Genomic DNA, 14484 nt, shown 5'->3' on the forward strand with positions numbered 1-14484 from the left:
CAATTGTCAGACATGCAGGGAATAGTATGCTTTTGTAATATATGCAGTTTCAGTGGCTTTGCTTTCTGAGAAAAAAATTCTGGCTCTGCACCTGAAAAAAACAAAAAAACATTTAGTCAAAAGTAAGCAGAGGTTGTAGCATATATGCTCCCATTAGCTGTTAAATTTAATTAAAAAAGATATTTGTGTACCGTCTTTTCAGTACGAAAACATATTACTTAATATATTTATACCAGCCAGTAAGAAATTGCAAGTTTTCACTGAGCAATTAGGAATATACATGGACAACAATTGATGCATGTCTAGCAATATACTGTTTGAAAGGCTGCAAGATGTAATGAAATAGCAAACCAATCACTACTCGAGACGGACTGGCTGGGAAACTGCACAATACATACAAAATGTATGCAGATGATATATGAGCAGCTCCACCAAATATAAAAATATTCTTTCCATAGTTATGACTCCAATGTGAATGTGATTTTCCACTCCTTAGCAATAGTAGTTAGAGTATTGTATTGTATCGTACAAGTTTATTGTGATTCTATATGTGTTTGTAATATTATTTAGCTTTATTTAGCATTCTGTTTAGTTGGTTAATTTTACTGTATCTTAATGTAGTTTATTTTATTTTTATACGACCATAGAACAACTCACTGTAGTTTGTTTTAATGTTGAATAAAAATTAAATCAGTCACTATATAGTGGTGACGTATTGCGCGAAATTGTTGCAAGGACAATACTTTTCTCGATTTGCGTGTCGTCGTGCGTCGATAAAAAATGCATGGAATGGTCGGCAGTATCGATCAAGTTTGTCTAGTGTGACATTCGTGGCTGGCGACAAGATGCTGTATAATCGTTTAAATAGGCATCAAGGAGGAGTGAAAGGCCATAATTTGCCAGTGGTTCTACAATAGGCGTCATGAAATGTTGGAAAATTACAGTCAATCAAAAGAACTGTTCACATGACAACAAAAAATATTCACTATATTTATTATGCATTATTTTTTTGTTGGTAGCAAATGATCACGGTACGGTAGCTTACTTGTTTTCAAAGTGTTGTAATTGTTGATTAGTACTCAGTAGTGATTATATTAACGTACAAAAAATAAATTTGTTGAATTGTTATGAAATGCAAGTAAAATTCAACTTAGTTTTATCGTAAGCAAATGTTTTCGGTTACATGTTAACGCTCGATGAGACGATATCTGCCAGATACTGTGGAATACTTTATTTTCGCTGGAATAAATTTTCGCTGAAAAGGCTTTTTGGGCGTTTTGTATGGAATTTATTTTCACTGATTTTTGATGAGGTTAATGTGAAATATAGGAAAGAAAGTATATTCGCTGGATTATATTTTCACGGAATCATTCCTTCAGCGAAAATAGCAAAAATAAATTCCAAGCGAAAATAAAGTATTCTACAGTAGGTCAAGTCGCTAATCAACCAATCAAAATGCTGGATGGTGCCCATGTGCTCAAATTACCATAAAGCATTTAAATATGACAGTTCAGCGACCTCATGGTGAAAGCAACACGGAAGACTAGATTTACCGATGTTTTAGTGCGATCTTTTGGCTTTGTTTCTCATGGGGAAAAAGACATGATTTTTTTTAATCGGATTTAGAAAAATAAATAAACGTACCGTCCCAAATAAAAATGTACTGGGTGGAATTTGTCTGTGGAAAAAATAAACGTACCGGTACGTTTACAGCCAAAACAAGGTCAGCTTGGACGTTCAGTTGCGAGACATAACAAAAAAACGCAGGCAGTGATACATTTCGAAAATAAAAATACAAAATAAATGCAATCAGAGGCGCCGACCACGCGTATTGAAAATAAATTGAACGTGTTGTGACACAGTCTTACCAGCGTCTTTCACTCACGCCATATGATAATGCTATTTCCCAACGCACTTATATTTAATACATTGACAAAAAACACCACAAGAAAAATGTAAATCAGGCTTGTAATTACTAGTAACTCATCTCGAACGCAATATTCATCACTGTAAAAGTGGATAAATTCGAACCAGCCAGCTCATATGACATCTGGTCATCTTTGTTGATTCGTGGTGGTAAACTGTTTAGCTGATTTTTCAAAAGATGGATATTCAATTCATATTCATCCCAACTTATTTGAATATTCTTTCTGAAATTTGAGACATTGTTAAAAAAAATCCTGTACAAGGATATGACTGATGTCAGCTAATAATACGCAATTATCCAGGCAATACTAGAAATTATTGCTGATACTAATCATGTTTTGTATTTGGAAGTTGGATACTTGAACGTGTAGTTCCCGGGCGTGTAGCAGACGAGCATAATCGTACTGTCACATGCTTTTCGTCTTAACCGTCGCAGTCTGCTTCATTGAATGTTTAGTTTAATAATTGATAAATATATATTCAGTGTGAGACTGTTGCTTTAAAGTTGTGTTAATACAAAGATGATTTAAACTTGTCCTTCCGTTGCCAACGTATTCAATATACGGAAATAGCATGTGTGTGCGTTTGCGTGCGTGAAACTTGAAGATGCAGGCGAGATTTCTCATCACAACGCGCGTGGTCGGCGCCTTTGATTGCGTTTATTTTGTTCTTTCATTCGCGAAATATATCGCTGGCACCGTTTATTTTGTCAAATCTCACAACTGAATTTCCAAGCTGACTTTGTTTTGGCTGTATATTGGGACATTTAGCGTTGTGGGCAAGCTCTCCTGAGTAGCGACATATTTTTAACTTCGCCGATTGCGTGTTCAGTGGATTACGTAAATAAACCAACACTTTCAATGAGTACATGCCGACCCAACTAAACTTGTTTATGGCTGTCTATGAACAGTGAGGGCGCATCTCATAGAACAATAGCTGTGGAAATCATAAACAAATGTAAATGTTGCGGAAATCAAGCATGGCGATAATGATTTTGAACGAGGCAGAGTCTGGCAAGCGTCTTAGAGCAGCATTGCGCCGACACCACCACGACGTTTGAATCCCGGTGAGAGCACTGCAAACCTCTTAAATCACGAGGTAAACTTTCAATTTACACAATACATAATCAGTTCCTACAACCATAATAAAAAGGCAGTTTTTCTGGCGAAACTCTCGCCAGGTTAGCAATAGTTTTTCACGATCACCAAACCCGAGACACAAACGATAATACAAAGTGTATAAATACCATAACAAGCACAGTTTCTTACCTTTGAAATTGACGAGACACAATTTTGTCCATATAAGCGTTGCGCAAATAAAGATACAATTCCGGGATACAATATCCTCACAAAAATGACTGATTTCCACCGAGACGAGAACTGCGTAAGCGTCATCAAAACTCGGATTAAACTTGGGTAATTTCGGGAAAAGTCGTATTTTGAAGGAAAAATGTTAAAAATCAAGGAAAAACACAGTGAAACTTTGAAGAATCGAAAAAATAACTTTATGTGCACAATAGCACCATCAATTCCTGTCTCTGTACCAACTCTGAACTGAATTAGATCACACATGTGTGAGAAAAAGCTGGTAACATGAAAATGTGCACACACATTTGCACAGACATGACCCAAATTAATATCCCCTGCCCGGATCGCAGATCCGGCGCAATCGGGGCGGGGGCTAATAACAAAACTTGGATGTTCACAAGCAAGCCACTACAGGACGCTATTGTTCTTATGCATTTTTGTTTAATTTGAAATAAAAGAGGGTCACAATGTTTTTTATTTATTTCTGTAGCACAAAATATAATTTTTCTTGATTACTGTTGACAGCAAGATTTACCCCTACTACTATGTGTTATACACATTTGGAGTCTACTTCTAAACACAATATCTGCTGTATAACCACAGCTTACATTTTAAAAACAATTACCCAATCATAACAATATTGTCTGGCAAGTAACGTGCTGGTATAATAGAATTTGCATTTTCTCAATTTCTCGCCAGAATAAGCAGGACAAAAACAAACTTACAATACTGATCTTCATCCAGTTCTTCTGGCAAAGTTTCTGGTCTGCCACCAGCTGCATTTATCACCTTTTCTCCTTTCATTGACTACAAATAAATGAAATGCACATAAGCATGAATGAGTTGAGGATAACTTGGCCTTTAAAGTCTCTGATTTTTAGATGCACTATGCCTTGCCCTTGTTTATGACAACAGAGTGGAAGCATCCAGCAGAAAAACTAGGATTGTGCCTCTCAAAGTTTTTTAGCTTTCAGATAATTACTAGAATTTTTAATTCAGTTGGCTTTCACTAGTGCATGTATGTATGTGTAAAGTTTGAATGTGATCGAGCAAAGTATGTCAAAATAAGCCATGCATGGCACAGTCCCGTTAGTTATCGAATTTAAGATATATAGTTTTGTTTATAGTAATATAGCTTGAATATAACCATGTCAGGAATATGATTATGATGATTGTTTAACATTAAAATGATTGACATTTGTATCTGATCGTCAAACAAGTACTTGTCCATATTGAAAGAGATGTTGCTCTGGAACAGCATTAAGGATGTAGTAGACTTTCGTTGGGCAAAACAGAAAAAGCTTGATAAAAATAATAATAATGATTAATGACCAACAATTTTTACATGTTATTGTAGCCCTTGCAACACTTTATCCAAAAAATATGATAACACTAATGTCAACGACGTCAATTACGTCACGTGACTGCTAAATAAACAAAATCGATTGTTCTGCTATTTTTACTGCTACTAGAAAACAAAAACAGTTGGCCAACACATTTTTATGAGAAAGGGAAGACTACAATGTTCTCAAACATTATGTAAAATAAATAGTTTCTGAATTGTTTGGTTCTTTTACAAAGTGGTTGAGAAGAAGTCTGTAATAAATTAGAGTACTCCGTTTTCACAGGTCAATTAGTCATAAAATATTACTGATACTTGAAAAAGATTTTACATTTTGTTTTCAATTTCTTGAGTTCAATCTCTGAAAAAAATCAATGAAATCGGACAAGAACAGTTTGCGTAATCATGATTTTTGTGGTCTTAGACATGTTATTTTTCAAAGGGCTAAAAAGACTCAAAAACCAAAAGTAGCACAGTCGAGAGGAGATTTTCTGTTCAGCGCATCGTATTCAGTTATTTGTTTATGTTTAAGATAGCTATTGTGTTGGTTTTATAAAAATCAAAGCAACCTGTTTGGTACATGGCCGATAAAGTTATGAAAAATTAATAATTTGAAAAAAGCAACGTGAAAACGAAGTATGACCACCCTTGAATAAACAGTGTAATTACGTTATCAATTTAAGTTTATTTGCTTGATAAGCTTAGTTTTGAGTGTTATACCATATCAGAACAAACAATTGTTTATGTACAAAATGTGATATGTGACCGTTAAACTTGAACACTGTCATGTCTACACTCCCTTTCTCGCAACTTTATCGTAAAACTATGGCATCTGAACCGAACGAAAATGTCATTAGAGCAGAACTACATAATGAGATGCGAGTACTCTGTTAAGCTACGCTTTTTTTATTTTAACTAAATACCGGCGATGAAACTTTTGTTGTTGAATGTTAATTAAAAATCGTAAAAAAGGGCCTTATATTTGCTGACTAAATCAAGTCAGTCAAGCTTGCAGACAGCACTGTCGTGAATAACAGGTCGTCGTTTTTGCTCTGTAACTAGTTACAACCGAAGTTTCGTTTAGTTTATTTTTGTCAACTTGCAGTATGATTGTTATACAATTATTACCAGCACAAAACAGTTTTCATTTCCAAAAGCTATGAATGTACATGTAACTGCTTTGTCTACGAACCACTGACGCGTCACTCAAATTCACTTAAAAGTCAGTCTGTCGTCCCATACGACACAATGGACCTGATTAGTCTATTTTTGACTACCTCGTATTCTTAGCCAATTCGCGGCCATGTGTTATGTTCAAAAGGCCGCATGTGCACCGGAGACTAAAGTGAGATCCCCAGCCATCATAACAAGATTCTTCATGGATACATATTTTTCCCTTTTTATACCAAGAACATTTACAGTGGTCAGCCAGATTCGTAATCAATATATCCAGGTCGACAAGCCTCGTGTTATTCGCTTCACCGCAAACGTTGCCAGATACTGCAGACTTCGCAGGTGATATTTTTCGTTTCGACATGCTCATCCTGTGTGTTGATGTTGTGTCAATCAGCCTCCAGTGACAGAATAGTGGTGTCATCATCGTCAGAATTAGAGGTGGTTATGGTGGTGTATTCAGTCTCTGGTGTGGTGGAGCAGACTTGTCTGTTGTCGACTCGACCGACTTTGTTTCGTAGAGGGACTGTGCTTCGTAGTAAAAAATATGCTTTCTGATATTAAGAAACTTGCAGGTTTCACTTGTCATTGGAATGCTCGTTTTCCGATTTTTTCCCGTGCCATTTTTCAAAATAAACTTGGTCAACACAAAATAAATGAACAGTAACATATAGTAGAGAAAAGCGATGCGATGAACTATCAGCAACCGGTCATTCGACCGGACGAATAGAAGCGATGTTTATTTGCGGGACTATGCTAATTACAAATGTTATTGTTTTGGCTCATAGGGGCTTAGCCGAAGTGCACATTCCCGGGATTTCAGTTACTTGTAAATTATTTTTTAAAAAGCCGTTTTTTCTTAAAATAAAAACGTGATTTAATTAAAAAACAAGGTCGTCTGGCTGCCTATAACGAAAGTCTACTACATCTTAAATTAAAACAAAATCAGCCATTTTGAATACATGTATATATCTATAACATGGTATATAACGAATATATAAAATTTGAACATAATCAGTCTAAACAAGTCAGAGATATGGGTCTAGAAATCACCAGTCAGCCATTTTGAATCTGATCTGAAAAATAAAATGTGCATCAGGAACCCGTAATGTCTAATGTATGTACCAAGTTTGAACCAAATCCATCCATGCCAGAAATGCTTGATATTTGATGATTTTTTAGCACAAAAATGGCCACCATTCGGCCATTTTGAATAAGATCGTCATCTGTATATCTATGACATGATGTATAATGGATATTCAAAATTTGAATATAATCAGTCAAAACAAGTCGGAGATATGGGTCTAGAAGCCTATTCATTAAAACAAAATGACTGCCAGACAGCCATTTTGAATCCGATCTGAAAAATAAATGATGTACATCAAGGAACCTGTAATGAATATTTAAAATTATGATTGGTCCAGGCATTTCTAAGATACAGGTCCGGATGTATGTGCACACACACACACACACACACGCACACACACACACACACACACACACACACACACACACACACACACACACACACACACACGGGTCAAAACACAAGTCCCAGTTTTCGAACTGCGTCCGAACAGGTACTAATAATGACCCTGGAACTACATTTGGTTAAAAGCAAAGTGGCCACCGGTTGGCCATTTTGAATTGAATTTACAAATCAAAGTGGCATGCAGCAAATTTCCATAATGGTTAATCCTTCGACCAAGTTTGAAGACCATCTTTGACTGAATCACAAAATTATCGCACGCGCATACCAGATAAAGTATTTAGTTTGTGTATGGTGCGCAGAGTATTGTTCCAGAGATACAGCTCTGGAGGGACAGATAGACACCCCAACGAACAGAGACTAAACTATAAGTCTCCGTTTGAAAGGAAACTGATAAATGTAAATGCGCTTTACTTGATCAGTAAATACATAGAAGTGACCTATAGTGTCTTCCCCAAAGCAAACTTGATGTTCTTACATGATATATTAACTATTTTCTATGGTTATTAGTGTTGCAACAGTGTTCTTGCATATCACAATCATGGTAGTTTATTTGGCTGTAGCCATGGCAATTACAATAGTTATCATGTTACAAATCTCATAGAGGTCAACCCATGTACCTTACAGCAAAGCAATTGAAAAGTAGTTTTCAAGAAAAAGTCAAAAATAGCACTTTTTTACCAAAATTGACAAATTGACAGAACTGAAGATATCTTCACAAAAAAATCTGACAGAGGTCCGTCCGTCCGTTCATCCATCCACCCACCCACATACCAAACATCAAAGCAATTGAATAGTAGTTTTCACCAACATTTTGTAAAATATTTGCTAAAAGTAGAGAATTAAATATGACAAGTCATTGTCAATGACACGTCCCTGTTCCGTTCATATTTGAGTGACATATACATTGAAAGCAGATCATGACCGAAATCTGGTTTGATCCGAAATGCACCTGCATATGTAACAACACATTGTACTAAATCTGAACAAAATCCATGCATGCATGCCTGAGATCCGGTTCCAGAATTGTGAAAATACGTGATTTTGATGCATTTTCGGCCTTAAAATGGCCACCATTCAGCTATTGTTAAGCGAATCATGAAACAAATGCACACATCTATTTGTGACATGATGTACCATGTGTGTGTGAAGTTTGAACTTGATCAATCCAAGCATGTCTCAGACACGGATCCAGAACTGAATTCTTTAAAACAAAATGGCCGCCAGTCGGCAATTTCGAACCCGATCCAAAAAAAAAAACAACGTGCATCAAGGTCCTATTATGTTTAATGTATGTACCAAATTTGAACAAAAACGGTCCATGCATAACTGAGATCCGGGTCCGGAATGGTGAAAATGTGCGATTTTGATGCATTTTCGGCCTTAAAATGGCCGCTATTCGGCTATCGTTAATCGGATCATGAAAAAAATGCATGTGCATATGTCCCATATAATGTGTGATGTATGAGTGAAGTTTGAACTTAATCGGTCCATGCATGTTCGAGATACAGTTGATCATGAACGCACGGATGCACGGACACACACACAGGGCAAAACACAAGTCCCTGTTAATAATGTTAGTCACAAAATGTATAAATCTGAAAGAGGTTCACCCAAGCAATTGAGCTATTTGGTTTCAAGAAGTCGAAAATAAAATTGATGGACAATCACCTATATGAATAGCTCTGTCGTGTCATATTTAATGATAGCAAAGCTAATGAAAATACCATACTTGTAACGTAAAAGTTAAAATATATATAAACTTCCTACATTCAATCAATTGACAGAAACTTGCTCATTTTTCAATCAATCTTCTTTGATGCATGACTTTCATTAGTATTCTAGAAATTGACACACTAGTAAAATAACAATTTTTTAGAAACACAAGTTTTTACTGTACTCGAAAAGCTATTACTGATTTCAGCAGTTCTCACCCACAGAGCTATCACTGATTTCAGCAGTTATGACTTGCAGAGCTATCACTGATTTCAGCAGTGCTCACCCACAGAGCTATCACTGATTTCAGCAGTGCTCACCCACAGAGCTATCACTTATTCCAGCAGTTCTCACCCCTAGAGCTATCACTGATTTCAGCAGTTCTCACCCCTAGAGCTATCACTGATTTCAGCAGTTCTCACCCCCAGAGCTATCACTTATTCCAGCAGTTCTCGCCCCTAGAGCTATCACTGATTTCAGCAGTTCTCACCCCTAGAGCTATCACTTATTTCAGCAGTTCTCACCCCCAGAGCTATCACTTATTCCAGCAGTTCTCACCCCTAGAGCTATCACTGATTTCAGCAGTTCTCACCCCTAGAGCTATCACTTATTTCAGCAGTTCTCACCCCCAGAGCTATCACTTATTTCAGCAGTTCTCACCCCAGAGCTATCACTATGCACACAAGGACGTAAACATGTAAATACAGTTCACAATTCAACTTGCGTAGCAAACGTTACAATTTGTCAAGTGATTTGAAGGCGTCTTTGTCCCCCCTCCCAATACAGAGAAGCAATACGCATAGTATTTTAAATCGTCATTAAAACCAAAATTTATTACGAATAAAACAAGTTTACACATACAATGTACGGTCGGTTGGCAAGCGGACGATGTTTCCGAAGCCAGCCATAGCAGGAGCAAGTGAACGCGAGCGAGCGAGCAAGCGAACAAAAGCGAGTGAGCGAGTGAAAAAGAAGCGGTCTGTTTCCGGTCGGAAAGCAGCGAGTGGTCGGAAATTAAGCGATAAGTGGTCGGAAAAAAAGCGATAAAAGCGAGAGGTTGGGTGGAATGAGTACTGTATCACTGTTTTCAGCAGTTGACTCGCAAAGCTATCACTGTTTTCAGCAGTTGACTCGCAAAGCTATCACTGTTTTCAGCAGTTCTCACTCACAGAACTATCACTGATTTCAGCAGTTCTCACTCACAGAACTATCACTGATTTCAGCAGTTGACTCGCAGAGCTATCAGTTTTCAGCCTCGCAAAGCTATCACTGTTTTCAGCAGTTCTCACTCACAGAACTATCACTGATTTCAGCAGTTGACTCGCAGAGCTATCAGTTTTCAGCCTCGCAAAGCTATCACTGTTTTCAGCAGTTCTCACTCACAGAACTATCACTGATTTCAGCAGTTCTGACTCACAGAACTATCACTGATTTCAGCAGTTCTGACTCATAGAACTATCACTGATTTCAGCAGTTCTCACTCACAGAACTATCACTGATTTCAGCAGTTCTCACTCACAGAACTATCACTGATTTCAGCAGTTCTGACTCGCAGAGCTTTCACTGTTTTCAGCAGTTCTGACTGTCAGTTCAGAATTATTATTTTTCGTATCACAACAATCAGAAGAAGGTGCAATATAAATGTAATCTCAAACTTGCCATGCCATGTTGTATTAAGTACTTACCTCCCTGTATTTTTGCAGGTACAGCTTCAGAGGTTCTACATAGTTGTCAAAACCCAAAGTAGACATGGCAAATAAAATATCTTCACCATTGATGGTTTTTCTCTTCTCTTGGTGGCACCGCTCACTTGCTCTGACAAATTATATTTAGGAAAAATCAAAAAGTTGATACCCTTTTATGTTGATTACAGTTGCAACCAACATATTTCATTACATTTCTTGTTAACACATAAATCCAATATGATATTTATAATAAATAAACTAAAGTTATGAAGAGAAGATTTGTGATGATTCAGGCAAGTATCCAAACGTCATTGCAGAGTGTCCAAGCAATGTCCCTTATAAATAATATCATACTAGTAAATAGAATCATATAAAAGTCACCAAATATTAGTACAGTTATAAATATAAGAACAATACTTGACAGAACCATCTCCATTCTGGGAATTCAGGTGTCGGGATACAAGCTTAAACTCATCATCGGGAGTTGTGACTTTAAATACCAAGAGGACTTGTTCATGCATTGAAAATGAGTGAAAAGCACATACACACATGGATTTATTTATAGTACGTTTTTTACGTATAGACAGACTGGATAGCTATCGCTTAGACATTCCACTCAACTAGAGATCAGAGTAATGGATTCAACTCATTGTAGCAAGTTTTATTAACTGCCGACAAAACAGAATAGAATTGAGAGCAATTCAACTACCCCCGACTTAGCTGAAATCATGAAGGCAACTGTACTATTGCATAACAGATTTATGGCGATACACTAATTTTTTTTTATTGTTGTTGAAGTGAGCTTAAAAACTTGATTAATTCACAGTAGTAAAAATAATTATTTTTTCAAGTGCGCAAATTAATAGCATAAAAACGGAAATTATTGGTTTTTGGTGAGCGAATTAAATGAGTACTTTTAGATCGATTCAAAAAGGAACTGTTTGCATAAATTTATTAGTGATTTGTTTTGTTTTCCAATGAACACGATTACAGGACGTTGTTTTAGTGCCTCTGAGACTTCATGGCCAGCATCATTCATGGCATATAGTCGGGCAGAGAACACACATTGCATCAAGGACCATGCACCATGTTACACTTGAAATGGAACAGTGAAATGGCAAAGGTCATTCTGTACACAAACAAACAATAAACACGTGGCTACAAAGTAGCCGTCTGGCTGCACTGCCTTTTTTTATTTTTCTAGGCAGTACCGCCAGACACAAAATAAATATTTATGCATGTGATAGTGCAAGTAAAACGTTACGACGAATTCTCGATAGCACTGAGTTTGAATATTCATTGCGATAAAATCGCAAATTGCTGACCTGATTCTTGGCAAAGCCTGCGACTATGAAGATGATAGTTGGTTTGAAGACTTCACTGCCGACAACCACCTATCAAACAATCAACAACGTTGTTTTTACAACACAAACCAAACAACCCTTTTCAGGGCCACCCACATCCTCCAAAAAGGGATTTACCGTTCAAAATAATGTGTGTGTGTGTGTGTGTGTGTGTGTGTATGTGCGAGATGTTTTAGTCTGGTGTACTGCCGAAGAACAACACAAGTTAACGACTACTTTGTAGCCATGTGTTCATTGTTTACATGATTGTTTTTTTTTTGTCAAGCACTTTCATCTATAAAGAAAATGTGACACGAGGTCAATTGCCCGACCAATCAAAAACGTCAATTTATGCACCATAGGGCAAATCACTTAAATGACGTCATAGAATAAAATCACTTTCCAAAATGACGGACACATGGTCGATGCAACCCTGTGGACTAGCGACTAAAAAGCCCTGTACTAAGCTTTCCATCACGAAAATTCATAATCGATGTGCTGCCCAACATCTGTAGTGTCATGGGGGGTGGGGGGGTGATTTTTTTCAGGTCAAATCTTGACTGAACTTAAACTGCTTGATAACTTAAAGGCTGTGATGACGGAGATCGTCTGCGATTGTGGCGGCTACACCAAGTACTGATAACATAAAAACTCAAACAAAATGTCTGCGAATTAATAGGATACAATTTTGAACATGTTTTTGAATGCAAGACCGCAAATTAATCGAGTTATCAATAAAGTATCCTCCATAATGCACCATTTCCATGCTGTGCGTGTATTTACACAAATCAAATCATCAATTGGTTATGCTACGAGTTCACATTTGTTGACAGATTTTTTCTGGATTTTAATATATAATTCAATAGGTATAGTTCATACATTCTGGATTGGATAGTGAAACTGATTGACATGCATATGTTTCCAAGTATGTGAAAAGGTTCAATGACATCAGCCAAGTTAAGTCCAAGATACAGATGCAGACTGACACAATTCATAATTTTCCTGAGAACTAACAATGACACACAGAAAAAAAAAACTCAACAAGTTTCTTAAAATATTGATGTTTAGTGGCTGGTCTATTGATTTTTTTTTGAAAGTTTCAGAGGTGTTTTACTGTTGAATTCAGACAATTCACACAAAGTTTTGTTGTACACAATTATTGTTCATCATATGAGAAAAGAAACAGTGACTTTGTGTTTGAAATAGCTCTGCTGTTTGAGCAGAGCACAGACTTGCACTAATAAGTGCATGCATAGTTGCTATAACTGTTAGTAAATGTAGTGCAGGTGAGTGAAAAATTGTGCCTGCTTTCAATTAAATGGTTACCAAATCAACTTTCAAGAACAAGCAGCCTCTCTGATGGGATAGCTCCAATGCACATTTCAATCAGAAAATTGAGGATATCAACATGAAATGAACAAATCTGAGAGCAGTTTTAAAAAATGTAAAACATTGACACAAATGAATGGCGACTGACAATCATAGTTACCTATGCTAGAGCACAGCTAAACAATTTATCATGTATGGTAATAAAAAGGATACTCGCTGGTGATAAAACTGATAAATTCAGAAACGCATTCCTGCACACACTCCTTGGCATCTTTCGCTATCTGCAAAAAAAAAAAAAAAGTTGGTTGAAATATAATTACAACTAGGTTCTTTCTATTTTTGTTGACTGATACATATCACGTATACATGTGTACAATAGGTTGCAAAATAAAAATCAGTCAAAATAGGGAGGTGTGTAAATGTACGATAAAACGGCCATTGCGAGCGTCGCTGCGAGTTCGCAATGGCAAAAAACTAACGATTGAGAGTTCGCAATTGTAAACAAGCAGCCTCTCGGCTCAGATAGATCCGCTGTTAGCGATGCACATTTCAATCAAAGAACAGAAGACATCATTAGAAAATGAACAATATGCATAGTATCAATGCAATGGGACTTGCTGTTTTCAACAAGAATTCAAAAATATCATTTTTCACCATAAATGATTGTGGTTTTTAACAAGAAGTCGAAAATATCACTTTTACCAAAAATGACAAAAATATTCACCAAAATTAGAGAATTGAAGATATCATCACAAAATGAACAAATCTGAGAGAGGTCCACATGTAGTACCTATATATGTAGTATCAAAGCAATTGGACTTGCGGTTTTTAACAAGAAGTCGAAAATATAACTTTTTACCAAAAATGATAAAAATATTCACCAAAATTAGAGAATTAAAGATATCATTACAAAATGAACAATTCTGAGAGAGGTCCAAATGTAGTACCTATAGATGTAATATCAAAGCAATTGCACTTGCGGTTTTTAACAAGAAGTCGAAAATATCACTTTTTACCAAAAATGACAAAAATATTCACCAAAATTAGAGAATTGAAGATATCAACATGAAATGAACAAACCTAAGAGAGGTCTACCCAAGGTACATATACACCAAGTATCAAAGCATTCAGGCTTGTAGTTTTCAAGAAGAAGTCGAAAAAGTAAAACATTGAC

The 14484-nt window shown here is 36.5% G+C and overlaps 1 protein-coding gene across 5 annotated transcripts in view; it reads right to left on the bottom strand.

The window, feature by feature from the left end:
• Positions 1-14484, bottom strand: part of LOC100372553 (nuclear transcription factor Y subunit beta-like) — an 82091-nt gene that overhangs the window by 17420 nt on the left and 50187 nt on the right. For all 5 annotated transcript variants that reach the window (XM_085496677.1, XM_085496678.1, XM_085496682.1 and 2 more), the window contains 3 exons: positions 13524-13591; positions 10639-10768; positions 3959-4040 (listed from right to left, as the gene is read on the bottom strand). In XM_085496677.1, the coding sequence (XP_085352803.1) occupies positions 3959-4040; positions 10639-10768; positions 13524-13591 (280 nt within the window). The remainder of the gene's footprint in view (positions 1-3958; positions 4041-10638; positions 10769-13523; positions 13592-14484) is intronic.

This window comes from Saccoglossus kowalevskii, chromosome 3 (genome assembly GCF_978046115.1).
Source record: "Saccoglossus kowalevskii chromosome 3, keSacKowa6.1, whole genome shotgun sequence".
Classification (NCBI taxonomy): domain Eukaryota; kingdom Metazoa; phylum Hemichordata; class Enteropneusta; family Harrimaniidae; genus Saccoglossus; species Saccoglossus kowalevskii.